Raw genomic sequence first — 26,984 nt, forward strand, 5'->3', positions numbered from 1 at the left:
CGTTCTGTGATTCTCTTCGTCTAGCGGTTTTTTTCGTCTTGCGAAGCAAGCCCATTGAAGGATTAGCGGATTAGCGCTATTAGAGGCTTTTAGAGGCTTTTAGCTGCTTATCTGCTGATCGGATGAGCTGATAAGCGGCTTAGCGCTATTAGCGCTATTAGCGGCTTATCTGCTGATCGGATCAGCTGATAAGCGGCTTAGCGGCTTAGAAAAAGGGGATGGAAAGGAAAAAAACCCCGCAGGAACTCGCAAGACATTGTCGTCTTGCGAAGCAAGCCCATAGGAGATTCGTTTTGCGAAGCACCTCCAAAACGGAAAACTCTTTCGTCTAGCGAGTTTTCCGTCTTGCGAGGCATTCGTCTTGCGGGGCACCACTGTAGGTGTAAATAGGTACTGCTGTGGCAGGAAGGTAAACAGTGTTTCTGTGCACTCTGGTTTCCGTCACGGTGTCCCGTTGCACCAGAAGTGGTTTAGTCCTGCTGACCACATGACCCGGAAAACTGTCTGTGGACAAACGCTGGCTCCCTCGGCCTGAAAGTGAGATGAGCGCCACACCCCATAGTTGTCTTTGACTGGGCTTAACCATCCAGGGGTCCTTTACCTTACCTTTTACCTTAATATTATGAGAAGGATTTCTCTTTCTTCAGTTTCTCCACACTAGGCATATGACAAGTCCTGTGTTCTCTTTGAGGTTGTTCTTGCCCCTGGTGGGTTGGAAGACATGATTTAAATATTTTAAAAATAATTTTATAAGTTGTGTGTCCTTGTTTTCACAACTGGATCCTTTTACATGGGTTTTTTTTTGGTATTTCATGCACTGTGAATTTCCGTTATTTTTATTGATTATTGTTTAGCAATTATTTATTGTAATTGTTAAGTGTAAACTGTTTAGTTATTATTTGATTATATTTAATTTTACTGTTTACTAATATATTCTAATGGGTTTTTGAATATTCTTTATTTGAAATAAGCTGTTTATTTTAAAGATATGTTTTTCTTATGACTTTTTTTTTGTATTGGACCTGATTGTTATTAGGTGTGTGATCCTTGTGGTCTGTTTTGTTGTTTTTTCAGCTTGCAAACCACCTTGTATAAAGCCAGTATGCAAAACAAAAGTGAAATGAAATGAAGACACAGCTACATGGACTTCTTAGATTTCTCCATGGATTTATATGGACATTCTCAATTCCATCCCTGGAGACATTTAGAAATAGTGAACCAGGAAGTCCCAGCTACATGGACTTCTTAGATTTCTCCATGGATTTATATGGACATTCTCAATTCCATCCCTGGAGACATTTAGAAATAGTGAACCAGGAAGTGACCTAGCCAGACCATGGTTCTTTCTAACATGCATGCATACAAAGTTATGGCTTTATGACTGTTTCTGCGCCTTCCTCTTCCAGCCACTCCAGCCTAATCCCACCCAGTTATCATTCCTCTCTGCAAGTTATTCAGTATTCTGTGCTTTGAGTTCTTATCAATATGTTTTGGGGGGCTATTGTCCATTGCATTATTTATTGCAGGTTTTTTGCACTTGTGGTGTACTTTGCAGATCTCTCTCTCTCTCTGTCTGCCTCTATCTCTGTCTCTCCCCCTCTCTCTGTCTCTTGTGTGTGTGTGTGTGTGTGTGTGGTAGCTTTGGCACTAACACATGAAGATTCAAAATGGTATTATACACCCACCCACCCACCCATCAAAACCTGTGCCCCTCCAAAAACAATTAAATAAGAGATTACTTGTTCCTGATGCAAATAGTGATAATGAATGTTCAAGCTGCTTGCCTTATGCTAAGACATTTCTACAAGATAAGGTAGCATGTTCTCCAAGACAGCTTCATTTGTAGCTTTCTTCCTGTCCAGAGTCCAGCAAAAGGCAAACCCGGTTTGGCATCATATGCTCACCTGTTTTGGACCTTTGCTTGTCCTGTTAAATCTCCACCACTCCCTGTCGTCTTCCGCCTACTCAAGCAATTGTTCCGCCACAAAAGCTGTGTGTATACCTAAGCGCATTCACTTCAGGCTTGCTACAATCTGACCTTCTTCCCATAGCAAAAATTTCCTTCTATGGCTATTGGTTGCTCAACTGGGTGTTTGCCAGTTTTCAAGCTGGCTACACTGTTTGGACCTCTCAGTTACACTTCACCGCAGCTCATTTTGCCTGCTCTTAAATGTGAGAAAAAAATGAAAATCAAACAATTTTATCAAGTTGATGTATAGATAGGTAGCTATGAAGAAGGATAGAAAACTCAATTTCTTGTGGTTTTCTGGAATAAGCTTAAGCATTTCTGGGGTGAGAACATGCCACGACATTTCCCTGCCCTTTGGATCCCTGCTGCATGGAGTTAAGAAGCCTGCAGCCAAATATTTTGGCTGGTTATTTGAAAACTATATGTGAACTTCAGCTTTTCTCACATCTGCGGTTCCAACTGCACCTCTCTGTGTCCATTTTCGCTCTCAGTTTTCCTTCCCCTCTTAGGGACAAAGTACACGTTATGTGAGAAGTGATAATATACATTTAGCAAAAAGCGGGTGGGAGTTGGCTTCTGTTCCCACATATTTTCCCCAACGGCTTTGCCCTAAATGTATGTTTTCCCTCTTTCCTCTTTCCCTGTGGGGAAAGGGTTAAAACATGGATAGGGAACCTCAAGATCTGGCTGGACTCCAGCTTCCATCAGCCCCAGTCATCATAGCCAATGGCTATGGAAAATGGTGTACAACTGGAGGACAAAGATTCTCCACTCCTGGGTCTCACTCCCCATCCAAGTCCAGCACTAGTGGTCTATGTGATTGGGCACCTGCTAAGACCAGCCTTGGTAGGTCACCTACTGTCAGTCAGAGCTCCCTGAGTCATTTTGGAGGCACGTGGAAGCAAGGAGGCTCCCCAAAGCACGCACCTTATCAGGGACAACTCCTTGCCCTTCTCTCAGGCTCTAGGTCCAAAGCCTAGCATGTAAGGGATGAAGTCCTGTACTTCTCTAAAGCTTAGGAAAATATCACTGTGCTTCTTTCTGATATTAGAGGCACACGGAAGCCCAACTGGGTAGTCTCCTGTCCTGGGTTGCATAGCAAGCACAGAGCATTGTTTGCCAGTTCAGACAAGACAGCAAACACCATGGTCTGGTGAATGAGCAGTGAGGAGCCTCAACATGTAGATTCACCTCTCTCCTTGTATGCAGTCTGTGGCTCCTCACAGTTTGTTCCTGACATATGATGTATGAAACATCTCACAATTCTCTCTCCAGGGTCAGGTCCTGGGAAACCCAAGCCTTCCAGTTTTCAGCAGAAGCTGAAAGATGGGAAATGCAGGGTAGAAGTCCTCCTTCACTCAGCACATAATTAAACCGGAATTTGCTGCTACGGGATATGGCGATGACCAATAACACAGATGCTTTTAAAAGGGAGTTGGGCAAATTCTATTTTGTTTTATTTATTGAAATATATTTAACCCGCACTTTCAATAAAAGTATATTAAGGCAGTATACAACATGCAACATTATGAGTAAAAACACCTGTAGAAACATCAGTAAAACCTCTGTAAATATTCGCTAGTTCAGTTGCTAGCAGGCTAGTCCATCTTAAGATGGTGTGTGAACATTGAGGAAACACAGCAAGCTGTTGATGCAGGAAGAGACAAATCTTGCTCCCTTGCCAGCTTGGCACTGTAACTCAGTGAGGTTTCTTCATGTAGGTGCTTCATGTAGATCATGTGGGAAAGATAGTAGAGGTGGGAGGTTGAAGCCTCCTCTTCTCACCATCTCCTGCCTCATCTGGTCCACGGGAAACAGCTGGGAGGCAGGGGAAATGGGGGACGGCAGGAATGCCTGGAGGTTCCACATCTATGTTCTGCACAATTGTACTGTAAGATTAAAACTCATCACAAACATGAACAAAGGTGGCAAACAAGACAGTAATGTGGTGGGTAAAATCAATTCTGACAAAGGTTGAAGACAGTCTTTGAGGCATGGGAAGCTCATAACTGCGTAAGCAGGCTGTTCAGCTTATAAACAGCAACTTGCAGAACAGACAAATGTTAGTTCAAGCTATGAGGATCAGTGCGATAGACATTTGACTTGCGGTAAGCTGCAACTGTTGATAAATTTATGGTGTAAATGTCAGCAACCCAGGGCTTCGAGAAATTTGGGCAGCCTGATCATTAAGAAAAGTAAAAGGCCTCTCCTCCTTTTTATTGGCGCTTGTGTCAGATTCAGATGATCAAAGGCTACACAGATCACTGCAGAATGTGTAATGCACGGCTACAGACACCAAATAATTCAACACTAATGACGAAAACAGCATCCTAGCTACACAGGGGAGAGTTGCAGTGATTGAGATACAGGAGACTTCAGAACTGCTGAGAACTGGGGAAAGGCATGGACTGCATTCACTACTTGTTTATATATTAGATATAAAAGAAATAAACTCCTCGACAGTGGCCTTGTTCACATACTACACTTTTCATGGAAATTGGCACCCCTTGTGATTTAGCTCTACCTTGCAACCATAATACCAGCATAACTCAATGTGTTATTTGCTGACATCAAAAGTTTCCTTGTCCCCACCAGTGACTGCCAATGACTCAGTGGCTTGCTTTGTTTGTTTTTCTCAGAGGGTTGTATCCATCTTCATTTTCACTCTTCTACCTTTCTCCTTACCTAATATAGATAATTCCTTTTGTTGTGGAGAGGTTGGAAGCAAGGCAGCAGCAAAACACTTGAATATACATAACTGGGCAGAAACATAGATCGATACATTTAATATTGACCGTAATAGTTTCTCTTTGGAGACTCTGATGACTTCAGTCATTTTCTTTATTCAGTCACATTCAGTCACTTTCTTTATTCATGCACTGTTATATAAGTCTTAACAGCTAATAAAATGTTCACCACCCCTAATTTAATCCAAGGCAATACCTGCAACTTTTCATGGGCCAGCAAGAGATTTTACGTTAAACCCTAGATACTATTACAGCAACTTTATTTATTTTATTTATTTATCTTTCTTTCTTGATTTAATCTCTCCTCCCTTTTAAGCAGGAGTCAGCAAACTTTTAAAGCAGGCGGCTGGTTCGCTGTCCCTCAGACCTTGTGGGGGGCCAGACTATATGGGGGTATGGGGGGGGGTGTTAATGAACGAATTCCTATTCCCCACAAATAACCCAGAGATGCATTTTAAATAAAAGGACACATTCTGCTCATGTAAAAACACGCTGATTCCCGAACTGTCTGCAGGCTGGATTTAGAAGGCGATTGGGATAAGGATGAAATGCGCATCTATCTTATATAGCATTCTTTTACTTCGGAGGTTGAGTTTACAGACGGTGGTGTTGTTGCGAATGGGCTTCAGGGCAGAAGTCCAGGACCTTACAGATGAAGGTGCTCCCAGAGTGAATGATGGCAAATAATGAGGACATTGGCAGGAGGCCTCAGAGCAAAGCAGAAGTGGCAGTCAATGTGCCTCCAGCCAGCCATCATCCTCTCTTGCATGGATTGCCTTTGAGCCATGAGGCTCAGAGACATTGTGAGCAAACGAAGATGACAGGGAGCTGGAGGAGCATCTGCCGGTAGGAAACTCCTTGCAGTGAGCTCTTTGTGACCCAGCCTCCCCATCTAAACTCTTTCCTGCTTGTTAAGCATATAGGGGAAGGACCCTTTAAAAGCCATCCTTTCCCATCTAGTAAGCTTATTAGGGATGGCAGGCAAAGAGAGAGCAAAGCAGCCAATCCAGGACTATGTAAAATCATATAATCATAGAACTGTTAGAGTTGGAAAGGACCCCAGCCCCTGCAGTGCAGGAATCTCAACTAAAGCATCCATGACAGATGGCCATCCAACTACTGCTTATATGGGTGGGGACAGATCAGCAGGGAGTGAGGTGATGCAGTCCTCACCTTGCAAAAAGGCACCCTGCCCAAGCCTGACAGCGCTCCTGATCTACAGTATATACTGCAATGTGAAAAGTCATTTAGGTTCCCTCTGATACTTTTCTAAGGATTGAAGCTTGCAGAGCATCCTAGGCGGTATAAGTTATGAACATTTTCCATACGACTAATAAAACGTGTCCTGCTTGAGCAAACACCTTAGGCTTTGTTTCCTGTGAATCAAATAGTGCTTTAAGCAGAGCATGACTTGTATTTTTCCTGCCAACAAAGTGGGATCATTTCTATTAGCACTTTACTAGGTTTATATTGAATGGGCACAGCGTAATAAAACAGGGTGGCTTCTGAATTAATCAGGTGTCCCTTAGCTAAGCACTGGCAGAAAGCTACCCGGCCTTCCAATATTCCCTTCCTTTCCTTGTACATAGTGCTAGTTTGCTGTCAAGGATGCCTTTGCCTGCTCGTCAGATCAAAGAATTATGGAGTTGGAAGGAGGGACCTCAAGGATCATCTAGTAGTCCAACCCCCTGCAATGCAGGAATCTCAACTAAAGCATCTATGGCAGATGACCATCCTACCTCTGCTTAAAAACCTCTAACGGAGAGCCCACCACCTCCTGGAGTCGTCTGTTCCATTGTTGAACAGCTCTTACTCTCAGAAAGTTCTTCCTGATGTTTAGTTGGAATCTCCTTTCTTGTAACTTGAAGCCATTGGTTTGAGTCCTATGCTCCAGAACAGGAGAAAACCAGCTCGCTCCTTCTTCCACGTGACAGTCCTTTAGAGCACACAGGAAGAAGGGAGCATACATCTCTAAATGGGTTTTGCCAGACTTTGTTTGTTTAACTCTTTTGCTGCCCATTGTTGGGCCAAAGTCATGGAAGCATCCCTCAGGTTGGTACCAACTCACCCAGCTTTTGAAGGTGTGCCTGCCCAGACAAGGTGATATGAAGTTATTCCTGAGATGTGAAGTGCCCTTTGTAATTACACTTTCACACTGTCTAATTCATGCCTTGATGTTGCAGTTATCCAAGTGATAATAGTAGTACATGTGAGAATTTGGGTCTGCTTCTCATGCTGGTTCATCCAGCAACGTTGGGTTAGTGCACGTACAATGCCCAATTCTGTTGAGGCAGAGCCCATAGAAGGGTTGGGAAAAGCGAGGTTCAGCAAGTTATCTTGAGCCGATGTCAGTGGGTTGTTGATACACAGGGGTCTGAATGTCCTGGGCGAGGTTGGGAATCATGGAGCAGAGAGCAAAGGTGGTCAGGGGCAGCAGGTCTTTCAGCACCCTGGACAGATCACAAAAAGAGATGATTTGTTCCTTAGTTCTAATTGGGCCTGAATTCCTTTCTGCAAACCTGCATCCCTGGCTACCGCAACCTTTTACTCTGCGTCTCTGTTTAGTTTACTGCTTATAACTGGGGTCACTCAGGACACTCACCTTCGTACTTAAATCATGACATGTATCTTTGCTGACATCCATGCACACAATGCCTTTCATGGTTTATTTTCTACTATCCACCTCAAAAGAAAAATGGAAGGATTGTGGGAAATTGTGGCTAAATAGCACATATAAGCTCCTGACTTTTCTCCAGGTTCTTTATTATTATCAGCTGCAGGTGTTATCGAGGCTGAAACATGCAAGCAGATATGCTCAGGGAAGCTCACTTTACACCCCACCAGTGGGTTTAGTGGCAGATCCATAGTTTTCCCTCATTGGGATTTACTAATGTCTTCAAAATAAAGTTAATAACATAAAGGCTTTTAGCATAGATCCTCTCCACATCCAATTCCGTCATATTTCTACCATGAAAACAATTTCTGTGCCAGTGATAATGCTGTCTCGTCTTAAATGGAAAGCCTTAATGCCCATTTGTCTCTGTGGATGTCTGTCACTAGGGAACTAGTTAAGAGATGTCTTGGGTTAACACCAATATGCTTGCTAATGGTCGTAGGGCGGCACTAAATTTATTTGTTTCTTGCACGGATAGCTTTCTTTTTCACCAAGGAGATCAGAGAAGCATGTTTAGCCACATAATAACTGTCAGTTAGGTTAGACCAGTGTTTCCCAGTTATTTTGGGGCTACAATTCCCATCATCCATAGCTGGTCAGGGATGATGGAATAGCAGCCCCAAAACAGCTGGAGACCAAAGTTTGGGTTAGACCAAAGCCATACAACTTGCAACCCACAAAGTTGAACCAGGGGCAAAGAAAGCTGGAAGTGATTCACAAAGATTTTGGGTTTATTCTAGATTGGATTGCAAAATGTAGTGGACTTTTGAGACCACTTGCTGCTTTTACTTTTTATGCTTCATAATCATAGATATAGGGGGTTCCTGAGGCATGAAGTGCAGAGTGAAATAAGACGCCCCTGAAACACTAAACAGAACCTTCCCCTCCAGATTCCCCTTAAAGATGCAAGCTGAAATACTCTGTTGATCTACTATATTTCTTTCACTTTTCACTCTAATTTCAATGGGTGTACTCTGAGTAGCGTTATAGGTGCTTGTTGAAGAGTAAGAGGGACTTGATTATACAAAAGGGGCCGGTTGACAAACTTGTTGGAGTTTGTGCCTTACCTCACATCAATTAACATATTCTGACAAACAGTGTTGGAGATTAACACCACTTACCCGTTTAAATGCACTTCAGAAGAAAAGAAAAATGTAAATATTGATTTTTTGAGTCAATGTGATCATGAGAACACAATAAGCATTTAAGGATAAGATTTTACAAATCCCCACTAAGACTGCAGTCATGTACTCACTTAGCTGGTATGAATTCCCATTGAACTGAAGGGGGTTTGTTGCTAATTAGATATTATGTGGCCTTATGGATTCAACCTTAATCTACCAGCATCAGTCTTTGATGTAATTCTAGGAATGGGTTTTTCATCCCCATGAAACTTGCCCGATGGAAACAAAAAACCAAAATCATTGATCCAAATGCCTTTCTGCTTCGGTTGTTGTTGGTGGCTGGCTGCAGTAACGTATTTGTAGTGTGGGTTTTTTTGGGTTTTGATACTGATGTGTCAGGTTACTTGCCAGGGTAGCCAATGTGGTTCCCTCCAGATGTTTAGCAGTGTGTGTGTGTGTACACACACACTGCTGTATCATAAAAATATATCGCAGCAGTTTACAACAATATAAAAATGTAAAACCAGACAATAAAAGCACAAAAAGTTAAAAAGAAATTACAAGCAAACATTAACAAACCATTGTAGGGGATATACTCTGGTGGAATAGAAAAGTTTTCAGGAGGCATTTAAAAGCTGGCACAGAAGGTGCCTGTTGAATCTCTATTGGCAGGGTGTTCCACAGGACTGGCCGATGTCAGGGACTGGCTGGATGAAGAAGGGTGGTAGGAGGCACCAGAAGGGAAACCCCCAAGGGAAACCCCAGAGCAGGAAGGCTCAGAGCCAGGAGACTGGTGGCAGGACTCTGAGGAGAGGTCAGAGGGAGAAGAGTGGGGAGGAGGTGCCAGATGCTGAAGGGGCAACAGGGTTTAGTGAGCAGGAAGAGTCTGTGACAGGGAGCAGTTCAGACTCTGAGGCTGAAGCAGAGGAGGGGAGTCAAGAGGCTGCAGAAGAATCCAGAGAGTCTCCCTCTCCTGCTGCAACAAGCTCCTCTCCACCCTGGTCTCCAAGAACATGCAGAATTATGAGGAGAGCAGAACGGAGGCCAGAGGTGTGCAGATGCAGTTTGAGACTGGTTGGGAAACATCCAGGGGAGGAGGATCCTTAGAAAGGGTGGATGGTAGATACCGTATTTTCCCCTCTATAACACGCAGATTTTTTCTCCTAAAAAGGAAGGGGAAATGTCTGTGCGTGTTATTGAGCGAATGTGTGGTCCCTGGAGCCGAAAAATCAGGCAAAAATCAAATCGCGCTTCACGGAGAAGGGAAACCTGAAAAGAGGAAGCGGCTGCTTTCCTGCCTTCTGCCTCAGGGTCTTACTGCCCACCCTTCTCTGTTTCCTTGCTGTGTTTGCTGAAACGGAACAAAGAGCAGGGAAAGCCCCTCCCCTCCAGGCAAGCAGAGGGGAAAGCAGAGTGTCGTTCATTCTAATTCCTCTCTGTGCTCTGGTGCTGCTGGGGGAGAGGGGGAGGGAGAGAGAGAGAGAGGGGCGGGAGGGAGAGAGAGGGGGAGGGAGAGAGAGAGAGAGAGAGAGATGGCTGGCTTGGGGAGAAACTTTTGCCTTTCTTTCCTCCCTCCCGTTAAATCCCTCTCCTGCATTCTTAGCCAGCTGCTTCTCTGCACACCCCTCTCATGTCCCTTCTTTGTTTTTCCTTCGCTCCCCACTTAAAATGTGGTTACAAAGCATAGATCCATATGGATCCTCAGGATCTTTGCATTGGGTCACCCCAAATTCAGCATCAGATCACATAGCATGTCCATGGCTACAGCCTGCACCAAAAAAATCATGCACCCACTGTTGCCTGGGGCTGCAATGGTGCAAAAATGTGGTTACAAGGCATGGATCCACAGGGATTCTCAGGATCTTTGCATTGGGTCACCCCAAATTCACCATCAGATCACATAGCATGTCCATGGCTACAGCCTGCACCAAAAAAATCACGCACCCACTGTTGCCTGGGGCTGCAATGGTGCAAAAACATGGTTACAAAGCATGGATCCACAGGAATTCTCAGGATTTTTGCATTGGGTCACCCAAAATTCACCATCAGATCACATGTCTGTGGCCACAGCATGAAGCACAAAAATGATACATCCACTGTTTCATTCAGAATGTTTTTTCGCCTTGTTTTCCTCTAAAAACGATGTGCGTGTTATGGTCAGGTGCATGTTATAGAGCGAAAAATACGGTACCTTCCGTCCTGGCAACTGCTCCATAGGGGCAAGACCTACTGGAAAGTGTGCTTAGACCACTAGTCCGAGTTGTATGTTTGTTTCCTTGAATAGAGAGTTAAATTCACCGACAACGGAGATCTGCTTCTTTCCTTGCTGACATGTGTCTGACTCCAGCCCTGACAGCCGATGACACTAATGGCTTGGTTTCTCATTGTTGTCAAACAAACCCTCACCCATTCGGGAAGAATCAACATGGTCACAACCAAAGGAGTTTCCACGCCAAAACCAGCTTGAAACCCTGATTGAAATGAATCTAGAAAATCCGTCTCATTCAAGAGAAACTGGAACTCTCTTAGGAATGTTTGCATCCATTGTAAGATGCTTGTTTTTATATAAAAACATGGGAGAAGCAGATTATTTTAGTATTTTGGTTCCAAATAATCATTTCTGAGCCTTAGGAGTAGGAAAATATATCAAAATGAGGTCTTCTGCTTCTGGACTTCAATGTCTTCTTGGAAAAATAATTCCAAATGCCACTGTGGGAGTCTTTGCAATTAAAAGTCCTTCATGGCAGTGATTTTTTTAATGCTTCTGTGCCTTCTTGAGTTCTCTGCTGTGTTCTGATTTATAGTGGATGATGCAGTGTTTGGAGTAAACATGAAGCTGGTGCTAATGAATTTTTGATAGTTTTCTTCTATTTTCAGACTCAGATATTGGTGCAGTTGAAGTCAGTGACAGCTTACTCTAGACAACGGTCCCATTCCTTCTTGAGGATTGTCCATAAAATTTCAGATTCAGTATTTTGTCAATAACAACACTAGCAGGGCAATTCTGTGCATGTAACCTCAGAGGTAAGCCCTCTGAATTCAATGGAACTTACTCCTGGGTTACATTCCAAATCAATACTGGGCCAATACCTTTATTAGGCCAACCAAAGCATCACAAAATAGTGTGCAAACTTTGAGATTTCCAGAACTTTTCATTTTGTTGTTGTTGTTTAGTCGTTAAGTCGTGTCCGACTTGTCGTGACCCAATGGACCAGAGCATGCCAGGCACTCCTGTCTTCCACTGCCTCCCGCAGTTTGGTCAAACTCATATTAGTTGCTTCGAGAACACTGTCCAACCATCTCGTCCTCTGTTGTCCCCTTGTGCCCTCAATCTTTCCCAACATCAGGGTCTTTTCCAGGGAATCTTCTCTTCTCATGAGGTGGCCAAAGTATTGGAGCCTCAGCTTGTATGTACCTTGTATGTACGCTTCAGGTTACATACGCTTCAGGTTACAGACTCCGCTAACCCAGAAATAGTACCTCGGGTTAAGAACTTTGCTTCAGGATAAGAACAGAAATTGCACGGCGGCAGTGGCGGCGGGAGGCCCCATTAGCTAAAGTGGTGCTTCAGGTTAAGAACAATTTCAGGTTAAGAACGGACCTCCGGAACGAATTAAGTTCAGAATTAAGCCAGAGGTACCACTGTATTTGCTCTGTGGGACAAAACATCATGGATCTGCTGTTACCCTGTTTTTTGTTAGCTCAAAATTCCCATCTCCATTTCTGTCAGCGATGACTTCAGTGTCAACCCTCCTTTACTACATCAGTTGATTGCTTCTCTTGTTTTCAGGTTTCTACCTCCCTACTTCTTTGAGCTCTCTGCATTTCCATTCCTCTCTCTGCCTTCCCTGCCCTTCTATCACATCACTCAGAGGCATCATGAACGCAAAATCCCTCAATGCATTGCAATATAAATTGCTGCAGCAATGGTTTCTTTCTGGCAGTGGGTTAATTGCTCTATCTTGTCTGAAAGACAAATGAAATAGATGAGTGCTTCGGTTTTGTTTTTATGGCGAGTTTACCCCTGATATCTGGAGCCAGCACTGGATTTCTTCTTCTTCTCTTCCTTCTGAGTACAAACAGCAATCAACATCAGACCTCTAAATAATTCTAAGCTAAACACATCCTATCAGATAAATATTTATTATAAATGCCCAATTAGGCAGAAATAATAGCTAATTTTCCTTGCTACCATTAAAAATGTCGGCCATTTTCTGCTTCAAGAAGCGGAGATGTGAGTTAGGAAACGTAAAACAAAATATTGCATCATAAAACAGGACAAGGGCAAGCACATTTCTGTTACATTTTTATTTATTTATTTATTTATTTATTTATTTATTTATTTATCTATTTATCTATTTATTTAATAAATTTGTATACCACCCTCCATCTGAAGATCACAGGGCAGTTCACAACATAAAAATACAAAATGAGAATACAAAATACATAATCATCATAAAAAGCAAACCAATAGCCGCCCCAAACACATTTTAAATGCCTTACAATGTTTAATTACATGAATCTAATTACATGGATTGATTTTACCTAAATTATGTGTTTTGAACTCTGCCACGCCACTCGTGGCTCATGGTTGGATACAAACCTAGGCTGCAAACATATAAATTGCCTGGGACGTATGCCTCATTCAAGTCAATGAGATACAGATAAGAGTTGTGCTGCAAGTTAGTTGATCTTCAGTCCCATTGAAATCCATTGGATAATTTATTAATGACTTAAGTCCCATTGATTTAAATAGCAACTAAGTTCAACTAATGTAGACTGGCTCCAACCATCCATACTTTGTCTATGCCCCATTGAATCCTTAGTAGAGCCAGGAGAAAATGGTACTCATTTTTTATATGGTAGCTATATTGGAGCTTCCTTCCTTCCTTCCTTCCTTCCTTCCTTCCTTCCTTCCTTCCTTCCTTCCTTCCTTCCTTCCTTCCTTCCTCTCTCTCTCCATTATCTTTATGAGAGTTTTAAAATGGGTGCTACTCAACAAAGTAGATCTGATAGCACAATACTTTGGGCTGCATAATGGAACTTTCCCTCCTTCTCATTTCTCTGTGCACCCCTTGAATCTGTTCCAGGGTTCCCCCAAGCCCTTCAGAGAAGATTTGGGGAGGGCAAGGAGATGCATAGGAAGAGGGTAGGAAGGGACAGTTCCATCGCACAAGTGGAAGTATTTCGTCGGATACTGCCTAATGTAATTATTCTTTCTAACTGGGTGAGAAAGCCATGGTAGTGTCCATTATATAATTTCACACAAAGCAAAGGGAATGAGTGTTTAATGTTTTAGCTGGAATGTGTCAAGCTTCCTGTTTACCGCATTGTGTGGAAACACATCCAGTTAAAGGGAATCTCAAGTTGTTGGATCCATTTACTTTGGCTGCTCAAAGCAGAGCACCCAATTTATTCCACCCAGAAGTTAAATTGCATTGCTGACATTTCAAATGGAGATGGATGGTTTCATTTCATACTACCCTGGCATGTTTTGCTGTGCAGCGTCAGAGTTGCACTGTTTCACCAAGAGTGAAAGGAATAGGAAAATGAGACAAGAGATTTGGTGCACAACTAGCTCTGTTTGTAATGGATCATACATTCTGCATATACTTACAAATGTTATTTACAATTAAGCAGTATATAAATGTTGTTAAATATTGTTGTTAAATGTTAAATGTTGTTAAATGACTCATTTTCTTTAATTGATTTCATACAATGCAAACCAGTTAAGCGTAGAGTCAGACCAATGCTAGCCTATTAAGCTCAACTCCTAAAAACAAATTCATTTTATTAATATAATGTAAGACTGTATTGCTTAGAAGGCAAAAGCAAATTGATGACTGGGACCCAAAAACCCAACTCATCAGTTCCACATACCCCAAGGACTTGCTTGCATTCCTTGAGCTGAAAGTTCACACCACCACATAGCAAATTTGCTTTGAAACATGGGGGAGATTCAAAAGCAGGTTGTGTTGTAGTGACATGGGGTGTGTATGTCTGATGTTCAAAGTAAGCAAGCCAAAGAAATCTTAACAGGCACACTCAAGTCTTGGGGAACCAAAAGTAGCTTTTTGGATATTGGCCCATGACTGCCCTGAATTTAATAAATTGGCTGTGGGTGAGTTGCGGGACATGGATCAGAAGGTGGCTTTGATTTCCAGATCCTACACTTGTTCCCTACATCACATTTTTATGGCCTTAAAAACAAACCAGCATCTGGATGAAGTAGCTTGGACTTCCAAAGAAGCATGGCTTCTCAAGAACCAAGTGAATTGATGTGATTTGGTCTCTTCACTGCCACTTCATTCATTGAGAGCCAGTGTGGGGTAGTGGTTAAGAGTGGTGGACTCGTAATCTGGTGAACTGGGTTCGCTACTCCGCTCCTCCACATGCAGCTGCTGGGTGACCTTGGGCTAGTCATACTTCTCTGAAGTCTCTCAACCTCACTCACCTCACAAAGTGTTTGTTGTGCGGGAGGAAGGGAAAGGAGATTGGTAGCCGCTTTGAGACTCCTTAAGGGGACTGAAAGGCAGGATATCAGGTCCATACTACTACTACTACTACTACTACTACTACTACTACTACTACTCTTCTTCTTCTTCTTCTTCATTCTCTAATGTAGTCTTTGCCAACCTGGTGCTTTCTAGGTGATTTGGATTATGATTTCCGTCTTCCCCAGCAAGTATGGTAGCTGGGCCTGATGGGAGTTGTAGTCCAAAGCATTGGTCCAAAGGGCACCTGGCTGCTGAAGGATGCATGAATAGAATTAATCTCTTAATGTTGGTCCCATTGCAAGGCCAGACTGTGCATATAGCAGAAAGTTGCATTAAACCTGAAGATGTTGAACCTAGATCCAGGAACTAAGCTGTTCCTACTTACTGCATTTATTGCCTAAAAACTTGGAAGAATAATTAAAACATTTCCCCCCCCTTTTCTTCCTCTCTTTATATAAAAACTAATTCTGGTATTCCATCTTGACTGTATGGGACACTTTAAAAGACTTTTAGCAGGAGGTGGTTGTTAAGAAAAGCAGTCAGTAAGAGGAAAAACAGATTGAGAACTGATATTCTGAAAGATGCCGAAAGTCTGGAAGCTCAACATAAAAGCTCGAATTCCAGCAGAGTCTACCAAAGATTAATAGCTGCTGCCAGAAGCAAGTTTAAACTCTGGGAAACTTCTAAAGCAGAAGCAGCTCTCATCCACTTTTCAAGCATGTTCATTACACAAGAAATAACAAAACAGATTCATTGCAGTTTAATATACTAGTATTCCTATTTCTTATATTGATCTGTGGTGGTGATTGGTTTTGAATCTCACTCCCCCCCTGTCCAGCCACAAATGGCTGTCGTATACAGTCATCCACATGGCATCAAAACAAACCTGGAAAATCCTTTACATTGCAGATTAAGATCACATCCACAGTGTATACTTATGAATCAAATCAATAATAATATTTTGTTGTCCTTGTTTCAACTATTTACTTGTGTTTTTACTTTGTAGTTTTAGTGTTGAGACAAAAAGTAAAAACACAAGTAGCCCTGAGTTCTTGTGAGGAAAGGCGGTATATAAATCTAATTAATAATAATAATATACTTCAGTCTGAAGCATTAAGATTATTTTTCCATAGTGGCTGCTGTGACTCAGTATGCTACTTTGATTGTGGTGTGTTGCTGTAGCATAGAGTGAAAAATAGAATATTAAAATGATATTCATTATTAATGACAGCTATTATTTATTAAAGCTATATGTTGCCTCACACTTCCTTTAGGCATCTATATTGAGGATTTGACAGTATGCAGATTTATTTAAATTTAAACCATTAATAGGCGGATGATTAATCTTTCCCAATTTTGTAATTGCTTGACAACCCTAATTAAACCCTTGATACTGCAAGACTGAGATGTCTGAAATATGGGAATAGATTTGGACTTGTAACATATTTATTTCACAGGAAATCTAACTGAAATTATCAAATGACTTGACTCTTTATCAGTAAAATTTATTTCCGCTTTTAAAATATCAAATACCTTGTTTATGTTCCTGAGGATGTGGAACTTTGTGAAAAATACTCGGTTTCGTTTTTATGGGCAAATCTTAGAAGAAACCATTTTATGGTTTGTAAATAAACGTGAGCATGGGATCACTGGACTGTGCCAGAAAGAGAAAAAGCTCTGCCTAACTGCAGTGTAGTGAAGCATCGCAGACTCCAAAGCTGGTTTGATTTGATATTATTTCAGGGTTCTTAGCTGTTGCTGCTTTTTCTACTGGTTCAGCGGCCTTAATTTTGTTGTTTTACTGCTTTTTTGGAGTTGCTTTTTGGTGTTTCTGTGTTGAAATCCTTGGATGCTGAATTGGCATTCCTGTTCAAGAATGAAAATAAATCGAATGCAGTGCCCCCTTTCATTTGGTTGAGGTCCTTTTATTCTTCAGTCATCGCCAATCTATACACCCCAGGTTTGTCCCTTATTTCCTTAGGAGATTTGGACAACAGATAGTGAATTCTATCAGATTTTATCCAGGGTATGCATGTGTGTGTATTGGTGGTGTTGGGTGTTGGTGTCTTTATTGTTGAAAAGCCTTTGCAATCTCTCTGAAGGTCTTTCAGGGTTTTTCTTTAAAAGCAAGCAGCATTGTTCGGTTTAATGGTTTTCCTTCTACCGAGGATTTTCTGCAGAGTGCTCTGGCAGGAAAGTGTTTCGAAAGGCTGTCTTGCAAGTATACTTTACGCTGCACACATTGCGGTATTAGAAAGATTCGGGGAGTGATAGTAGGTGAAGTAGCACCCTTCGTGACCCGAGTGTGCTGAGTCATGAGAGAAATCGATGGTTCTCACCATGTGAAAAGAGGCCTCTCATGCAAACAGATGTTAAGATGAGCACATGTGTCCTTCCCAGTCCTGGGGGAAGCATAAGGGCATCCTTGGGGAGTTGGTGGAGACCCAGTGGGGCCAACCACTGGTGCCTGTCATGGGGACCCCCAAATCAATGGAATGCAGCTAGAGGGGACCCAGCAAAGGGCACATGGCTACATGCCCCGTGCCCAGTCAGAATCTGGTCCTGCTTCTTAGCCTGCCAGGGTCATTTTGGCGCAGTCTGACCCCCTCCTTTGATAATCCTCACAGAACTCTAGCCCAATGGTTGCCTTAATTTGATTTTGAATTGATTTTAAAATGAATTGATTTTAGAATGCTGTGTCCCTTTTATTTTTGCTAGCCCCTCTGAGCCTGGCTTCGGCTGGGGAGGGTGGAATATAAATACTATTATTATTATTATTATTATTATTATTATTATTATTATTATTATTTTGAGAGCATCAAAAGCAAGTCCTTTCAAACTTACTCAGGTGATCCACAGAATTGACTTCTCCTTCTCCTTCTCCTTCTTCGCTTCCTCTTTTCTGCTGGGTTATTGGGAAGGAAGAAGTTTTATGATTTCATGCATCTAATTTTAGTTCCCATTTTATAAACTGTGCTGCTTTGAAGTCTAAGTATATATCCAAAGATAGCAGGGCTAAGGCAGAATTTGGAGAAAGGGCTTGACCTGTAACTGCAGATTATAATGGAGAATACATGATTCTCCAGAAGTTTTTAACGTTCCCACCAAACATGAATAAATGAACCAATGAATCCAAGAACTGTTTTTTTTAAAAAAACAACAACAATATTTTTTATTGGTTTATAAATAAATACAAATACAATAACCATTAAGCACTTATCCAGCAGTACAGCCAATGGTCTTGGATTGAATTCTCTGCTAGTGAGTTTTGTAAGGAGTCGCTCTGGAATCTGCTCACTGCCACTTGTTGGTAAACGTTTTAAATGTGTGTTTTCATCTGCTGCGGAGAGGTCTTGCTCAGTTTGAAAATTGGTTGATGGCTGAGGTCAACTATGCCTCTGCAACTAGAAAAGTCCTAAACCTAAAAAAGAAAAAAAGAATAATAATATGAAGTGTTTAATAGGTATTATCAGCTGGGCATGGAACTAAGTTTTGGAACAGTTTCCTGTGAGTGCCCAGTGAGGGTGGTTCATAGATAGCACAGACAAAAGTCTCAGAAGCTTCTCATAGGTGACCTGGCTTGGTTATTGTCATAGGCTGGACACAACCTCTAGCTGTGGTTCTACTTCTTTTCCATTTTATGAACTGTCATGCTTTTATACATAAGCTTCTCTGGGGAGCTTTTTTTGGGCTGAGGAGAAGGATGAAAAAAGCTTCACATAAACAAATCTTAGCATTATCTCAACATTTGACCCAACACAGGCGAGTCATTGAGGGTAAAATGAAACAGGATAATTTAGATGTTGCATGGATTCCACTTATATCAATAAACGTCATGGACCACCAGCATACCAAACAGCACTCCAGTAATGAGGATAACAACAATACAGTGGTACCTCGGGTTACAGACGCTTCAGGTTACAGACGCTTCAGGTTACAGACTCTGCTAACCCAGAAATAGTACCTCAGGTTAAGCACTTTGCTTCAGGATGAGAACAGAAATCGTGCAGCCGCAGCGGGAGGCCCCATTAGCTAAAGTGGTACCTTAGGTTAAGAACAGTTTCAGGTTAAGAACGGACCTCCAGAACGAATTAACTTCTTAACCCAATGTACTACTGTAGAACTCTTTTTATGTTTATTGACAAGTTATTTCATTCAGCAGACATGTTGCTCTTTTCATACATTTTTTGTTTGTTTGTGGTTTTTTATGCACATTTGTTTTGTGGAATCTTCTAATGTACTTCTACAAAAAAGATCAACAAAATTCTCTTTAAAAAACAAAAGCCAATTTCAGCTATTGTTTCAGATGATCAAGTTGTTATGAGTTTTGCCAAATGCAATGCAAAGGATACATATGATTTGCTTGTAATTTGTGATGACTTATGCAAAGGAGAGAGAAGGGGAGAAAGTGAAGCTATATGGATTTGGTCTTAATTCAGATTGGGGATGAGGACGGAAGAGCAGGTGTGAGTCGAGATTAGCTACCGTTATGCTGCTGGGATAAAGGTAAGGCCAGTGGAAACATTTCTGACAGATTATAGCTTACTGTGGTGCAAGTAACTTTTCAAATGCCACCGGCCCTGCTCTTCCGCATTGGAATTTCCTTCCTTAAACGTTTCTGAGGATCTGGAAGTGAAAGTGCTGTTGAGAGAGGTTCTTTGAGAATAAACAGAGAACAAGCAGAGAGTGAGAAGACAGCCGATTTTCTTACAGATTTCCCGTTTTCTCTGAGCTGGATGAAATCATGAGGTGGGTGGGGTGACGTTGGCCTGTGTCTACTCACAAAGCAGGGTGTACCCATTTCTTCTATCATTTGGAGAGCAGGTTGTTTAAATTATAGTTCGCAAAATGCATGTGATTAACCTACACTGCAGTAGTGAGATGTCGAAGCTTCTTCATGCGGTTAACTGCAGCAGCAACCACGTTGGGGCTGTTATAATGGAGTGGTATACAGGGAATCACTTGTTGCACAGTTATATTTTGTGCATTGGCACCCAAGTATCAAACTTTTATTGCATTAGCATACAGCCATAGCAAAATAAGACAATACAAAAATGCTAGAGACCAGCAACCAAGCAAGATTCAAGGCGATATTGCTGGCGTAATGATATTTAAATTACCCTAAGACAATAATGCAAAGATTTAGTTGCCAGTGCCAGAAATCTAATATGCGGATATATATAAAGCATAAAATGGCCCCAGAATAAGCTCGGGGCATTGAGTTAAAAAGAATGTAATAAAAATAATTAAAACAGGTCCAGGTCTAGGACACACTACCCTGTCAGAGTAGCCCTGAGTTTCAGAGCCTGCACTATGAAGATTGCCACCCCACGTGAAATTTGGGGATTTGCGTCCACAAGAAGCGATTTCAAACAGTCTTCCTTAGACGTAATGGAGGACGGGATCAAGAGGAGGAGCTTAGATCTTATTGGCTCATAAATAGGGCAGTAGAAAAAGAAATGTATGAAGTTTTCTACTTCGTTCATTGTGCATGGACATAGACGCTGAGTAATAGGGGTCTTAGAGTAAATCCCCTGAAGGAAGGCCGTGGGTATAGAATGGAAACAGGCCATGGTAAACGCTCTTCTCAAATTGGGCTCCGTCAGTTCTATCAAGTAGTTGGCAAGTGATCTTACCACTTTCACTTTAGGGAGCCACATGGAGAGGTGGGCTGTGGTGGACTGGCATTGGCACCCAAACACAGCGATGAGCAACCCAACAAAACAATACGGGTGTTATGTAATGATCAATCTGCTGGTTGCTGGGACCTATCCTCCGCAACCAGGTCAGCTCTGTAACGTTGGCACTTAAGTTGGGAAGGTTAGCGTAGAGATGGTGCCTTGTTGCACAAGGGGGAAGCAGGGAAGGAGAAGGGCCCATAGCTTAGAGGTAGAGCATCTGCTTTGCATGCAGAAGGTCCCAGTTTCAGTCCCTGGCATCTCCAGGTAGGACTGGGAGGTTCTGTCCGGAACCCTATCACTACACTGCCAATCAGTGTAGATAATACTGAGCCCAATGGTCTGATTGACTATAAGGCGGCTTTCTATGAGTTCCTGTGAATGTGCCATGCCACTTAGCTGTCCATTGTACCCATTTTTGCTATTTTATTATAGTTGTTAGCCACATTGGGTGCTGCTTTCACCTGTTCTTTCCACAGTTTGTTTTTAATGTTAAGTTAATTTGGTTCTGTCAGTCTATAACTGGAGGTAAGGCTCAAAGCAGGGGTGGGAAAGCCACAGATGGCAAGCCTGCCCATTTGGCTTGTGAAGCCATTTTCATAACCTCCACCATTCCTCTGATGAAAATCAGGGCACGTGTGTTTTGGAGCCATGCTCTTGTTGGAGCCAGCTGACACACATGAAAGCACAGCACCACTCTAAGTGCCAGCTGCAAGTGTTGGCTTATCTTCTTCCCCGAGCACAGTGTTAGTGGAGTGGGGAACTGGGACATTCTGGTATCAAATCAGAAGCCAGGACGGCTTCTGTAATTCCAGGATTGTCCTGGGAAAATCGGGACACTTGAAGGCTATGCATCTTGTCCAAGCTGCACCCACCTACCCCACACCTGATGCCAGGTACAGCTGGGGCTTGGATGAAAGGGTCTTTGCAGAAACCACTGACCAGCTTATTAGTAGTGCCTGTAAAGCCCCTTGCACACAGATTCTGAAGCATTGACAGCTGATAATGGGTGCTTGGGAAGCATTGTGCGTAGAACTTTCTTTATGTATGCCACAACTGCAGCAAGAATACTTATTTCAAAGTATTGGAAGACACAAGACCTACCCACTCTGGAAGAATGGCAGATGAAGGTGATGGACTACGTGGAATTGGCGGAAATGACTGGCAGAATCCGAGACCAGGGAGAAGAGTTGGTGAAAGAAGATTGGAAGAAATTTAAAGATTATCTACAGAAATATTGTAAAATTAATGAATGTTAGAATGATGTTAGAATGAAGTTAAGTGGTTTAAGCAGTAAGGCTATAAAGGTGTATGTAAAAATGGATTGATAACAGGTGAAAATTTAAAGTTATACTATATTAAGTTAAAGGATTAGGAGAAAATAAAGAGGGAAAGAAATTGCTGAATTAACTAATTGAATTGGAATACAAAAAAGGGAGGTATGAGGAGGTCAGGGAAACAAGGATATGAATGTAAGGCATGGAAAGATTGATTCATTTTTTTCTTTTTTCTTTTCCTTTGTAAGTGTTTTTATTTTTTTATTCTGTATTTTGTATTTTATATTCTTCTTGTATTTTTATATTTGTTTTTTATTTTTTATTTCTTGTTTTTATGTAATTCTTTTCTCTGAAATTTTAATAAATATCATTTATTTTTTTTAAAAAAGGGAAGCATTGTGCGAAGGGGCTTTGCAAGTGCTTTGCTGCTTTCTACCTGCACAGGCAAAAATAGGTCACTTGGCATCACTTGGGTTGGCCCCATCTGTCTATCGAATTCAGCCCATGGATGTGAGTGGAGATAAGGAGTCCTCAGCCTTGGCTCAAAGAATCTCCCCTTACACAGGTCTAAGAAATGCATTAAAAAGAAAGCAAAGCAAAGCTGAAGACTTAATTATTTCTCTCTTTCCCTACAGTAGAGGTGCTGAGAACAGACATGCCCTCCGACAGCAGACTATTGCCCGAGAGAAAGGTAGGAGGCTTGCCAATCGTGGACCGGCATATATGTTTAATGACCACTCAACCAGCCTTTCTATTGAAGAGGAGCGTTTTTTGGAAGCGGCAGAATATGGCAACATTCCTGTGGTCCGCAAGATGCTGGAGGAATGTACCTCGCTCAACGTGAACTGCGTGGACTACATGGGGCAGAATGCTCTGCAGCTTGCCGTCGCAAACGAGCACCTGGAAATCACCGAGCTCTTGCTTAATAAGGAGAACCTGTCACGGGTCGGGGACGCCCTGCTCTTGGCCATTAGCAAAGGTTATGTCCGGATAGTAGAAGCCATCTTGGGTCACCCTGCGTTCGCTGAAGGCAAGAGACTGGCCACGAGCCCCAGCCAATCGGAGGTGCAGCACGATGACTTTTATGCCTACGACGAGGACGGCACCCGCTTCTCTCACGATGTGACCCCCATCATCCTAGCTGCTCACTGCCACGAGTACGAAATCGTGCACACCTTGCTGAGGAAAGGCGCTCGCATCGAGAGGCCTCACGACTACTTCTGCAAATGCAGCGAATGCAACGAGAAGCAAAAGCACGATTCCTTCAGCCATTCCAGGTCCAGGATCAATGCCTACAAAGGCTTGGCCAGCCCTGCTTACCTTTCCTTGTCTAGCGAGGACCCCGTAATGATTGCCTTAGAACTAAGCAATGAGCTGGCTGTGCTTGCTAACATTGAAAAAGAATTCAAGGTAAGTTGTTTTGGGGTTTTTTTTCTCCTGGGGTTAGGAGTTAGTTTTATAACAGGAGGCCACTGCTGGATCAAGCCATCTTCTTTAGCCTCCTGTTCCCATTGGTTAACATAAAAGCATAAGAAGATCCTGATGGTTCTGGGCAATGCCCCATCTGGTCTACCACCATGGGGAACCTGCAAGTAGGACCCAAACAGAAGAACACTCTTCCCTCCTGCCAGGATATTATTTTTTTTTGAGGGAGTATTTGGCTGCTGCCGTCTCTGCCGCCATTCCAATCCCGCCAGAGGCCAAAGCTTGTCTACTACAAAGTGGGGTGGCTAGAGCTTCTTTTTCCTCCTTTCAATGACACACGGGCCACTCTAGCCATGTGACTTTGTGGTAGAGAATAACTGCTTTGCTCTTTCCGCTATAGCCTTATCCTCCAAATGTCTCTAGGAAGTCCACAAAGAGGGATTGAAGTTTTGTCTCCCCAGTGTCCGGCATTCTGAGGTATACTGCCCCCCAGAGCATGGGGGGGGGTCAATTTAGTTATGAAAATGTGGAGCTGTCATTGTTTGGCCCCACAGGGTAAGAAGCCAGGCACAGCTAAGACTGTTATTGATTACTCAGCCTACAGTGGAAAAAATATAGTCATGCCAGTTTAAGGGGAATCTAATGAACCACCTTTAGATCGCTTTCACATTGCCAAAGATGAGGACAAAAGAGGGTGCCAGTTTGCACAGAACATGTGCATGCTAATTTGCATGTACAGGTGCAAATTTATAAATAATTACTTTAATTTTAACCATGCATTTCACCATAGTGGGGGAGACTGCAGCCTGGTGACCTGTGTGACTGCTTGGTTTGCTGCTGTGCACTGCTGCTGATTGGGAAAATGCAAACCCCACCTCCCTCTCCTCCTCCTAAAATGGACTTGGAGCAGGCAGGACTTGTGCCAGTCACCTTTGAATAAAGCTAGATGGGTCACAAGTTAATGTTATGCTTGTTGCTTATTTTAAAAAATGGCCGATTTCTGTGGCTTCTTTTCCTTCACAGAATGATTACAAAAAATTGTCTATGCAGTGCAAAGACTTTGTGGTTGGACTTCTTGATTTATGCAGAAACACAGAAGAAGTAGAAGCTATTCTAAACGGAGATGTTGAGCTGCACCATGGGGAACACGGACGCCCTAGCCTTAGCCGCCTAAAACTTGCCATAAAGTATGAAGTCAAAAAGGTAAGCTCTGGTTTAAGCAGCTGATTGGGTCAGAGATGTTTCTATTAATTTCCTTCCCATTTATCTTCCTATCCAAGTACCAAGTATCCAAATAACACACAGAGTTCCATGAACATTTGTCCTTGTCCCAATGAATCAGCATGTGAAGATAAACCTTCCTGAACTTTCTGGATAATTTGGAAGTGCTTTTGACATTCAATTTAGCATTTATATATCCTGCAGTACATAAGCGGAAACCTACAGGACATACAGCCCACATGCAGTACATGTTTCAGGGCTATAGCTAACTGGTAGAGCACATGTTTAACACCCAGCAAATCCCAGGTTCAATCCCTGATATCTCCAGGTAGGAGTGGGAAAGGTCCCTTTCTGAAACCTTGGAGAGCTACTTCCAGTCCAACAGAGCAGTGTTGTGACTTAGTGCAAGACAGCTTAAAGGCAAATATCAATAATTGGAAGTAGTCCTAAATGCTAACAGACTGCCACTGAAGTGCTTTCAAAATTGGCATGATCTGCATAAACCTGGGCCGCACCAGTCAAAATTATAATATAGCCCAATTGCATTACAGTCCCTTCCCCCAAAAAACCCAATTTCAATGAAATGGAAGCCTTTCAAGGTGTGGAGAGGTCCATGTGAGTATCAACTACATGGGTGGGGGACACCCAACTTTGGAGAAAGTTGCTCTATAGCTTCCATGAGGTGCCTGCTGTGCAGATTTTATTTAAATGTAGCTAAAGTGCCCTTCACATTTTCAGAGGCACAAGGCCTCTCCTACAAAATGCTGTGATCCAATAAAAGGGGATGGATGCTACCACCGTGCCTAGATTGAAAAAATTCCCAGAGGCATCTTTCAAGCCATGTCTGAACACAATTTACACCATCTGCTTGACCCAACCTGGCAGTTTTTATTTGCAGTAAGAATCTTCTAGGGAAACCTGGAGGGGGAAAAAAATTAAAGGATGAAATTGCAGAAAACGTAAAACCCAGTGTGTTGTCTTGACAAGGAAACTTCCTGCCTTATATAGGCATGTATTGCACACAGAAGCTTCTTTCATCCACACCGCTGCTCTTCCCTTTGTGATAATCACATGAAGATTACCTGCATTGTTTCTGTTTTAATACCTTCGCTAGCGGCTAATTATGAAATGAGTGGTGGTAATGTTCTCTTGTACTCCTTTCCTTTGTCGTTTAGTTTGTAGCACATCCAAACTGCCAGCAGCAGCTCCTCTCTATCTGGTATGAGAATCTGTCAGGTTTACGACAACAGACGATGGCGGTGAAGTTTTTAGTGGTTCTTGCTGTTGCTGTTGGGCTGCCATTCCTGTCGATGGCTTATTGGATTGCTCCATGCAGTAAGGTACTAGTTGGTGCAAGGTTGCATCAGCCTTTTAAAAGAGTTTCTGTACTTCGTTTGCATGCAGATTTGAAAGTGGGCTAAAGTGAAGCATGCACAATAAACAAAAGAGGCACTTAGCAATGCTTTAGTAGCAAGTTATTTATTGTAATGGTGTGAAGGCAGGATCACACGCCTTGTTCTCAATAAAAAGCAGCGAAAGCATTATGTTCAACTTAATTTGCTTTTCATTTGTGAAGGTGGCAGGAATGGGGGAGAAAACAGTGACTGAAAGGCATCATTTATATCTTTTGTATTTGTGCCTGTTCTGTTTGTTAGCAACACACATGCATATAATCTCTCTTTCTCTCTCTCTGTGTGTGTATTTTATCACTTGAAGCCCTAAGCCTTTTAAACTAGTGTACTGGTACTGAAAATGGGACAGCTTGAAGCTAACAAAAAATCTGATTGCATTATGAAATACCAACATCCAATATCAACATTACATTATGAAATATCAACAGCAATGACAGCATCAACACAAAACAAGACGCCATGCTGGTGCTGCAGTCCAGTTACACGAGCAGAGTAGCTAAATGTTTACATTGCTGTGCAATTGCCTTTAAATTGAAGACCCAGGGGAGCAGGCCCAGGGCAGTAAGAAGATAAAGAGATTTGTGACATGCTTTCCAATGGCCCAGTACACTAAGCCAAACTATGGCTGAGCACAAATGAGCAAGTGCCCACAGACTGAAAAACATGGCTACTTTGCTGCTGGCTGGAGCTAAGTCATGGGTTGGATTAGTGTTATGTCCAAACCCAGGCTCCCTAAGACAAACCATGAGTACCAAACCTTGTGGTTTGTCTAGAATAAAACAAGCCAGTAGCCTGGGTTCAGAAGCAATGCTGAACCAAATCATGGCTTAGCGCTGTGCAGCATGGCAGCAGCAGTGCTGGGTGGAGCTAAACGGCTGTGATTTTTACTCCATTCACTTGCTTGTTTATGTCACGGCTTGGCTTAGCATTGCATGTGGACCAGGCCATTGTGGCATAAAT

The 26,984-nt window shown here is 42.5% G+C and overlaps 1 protein-coding gene across 1 annotated transcript in view; it reads left to right on the forward strand.

Annotated features, from left to right (window-relative positions):
• The window catches only part of TRPC6 (transient receptor potential cation channel subfamily C member 6), a 65,638-nt gene that overhangs the window by 19,196 nt on the left and 19,458 nt on the right, over window positions 1–26,984 (forward strand). The window contains exons 2-4 of the mRNA XM_081197632.1: window positions 22,602–23,376; window positions 24,415–24,594; window positions 25,788–25,952. Coding sequence (XP_081053758.1) covers window positions 22,602–23,376; window positions 24,415–24,594; window positions 25,788–25,952 — 1,120 coding nt within the window. The remainder of the gene's footprint in view (window positions 1–22,601; window positions 23,377–24,414; window positions 24,595–25,787; window positions 25,953–26,984) is intronic.

This window comes from Podarcis bocagei (genome assembly GCF_964188305.1).
Source record: "Podarcis bocagei genome assembly, chromosome: 6".
Classification (NCBI taxonomy): Eukaryota; Metazoa; Chordata; class Lepidosauria; order Squamata; family Lacertidae; genus Podarcis; species Podarcis bocagei.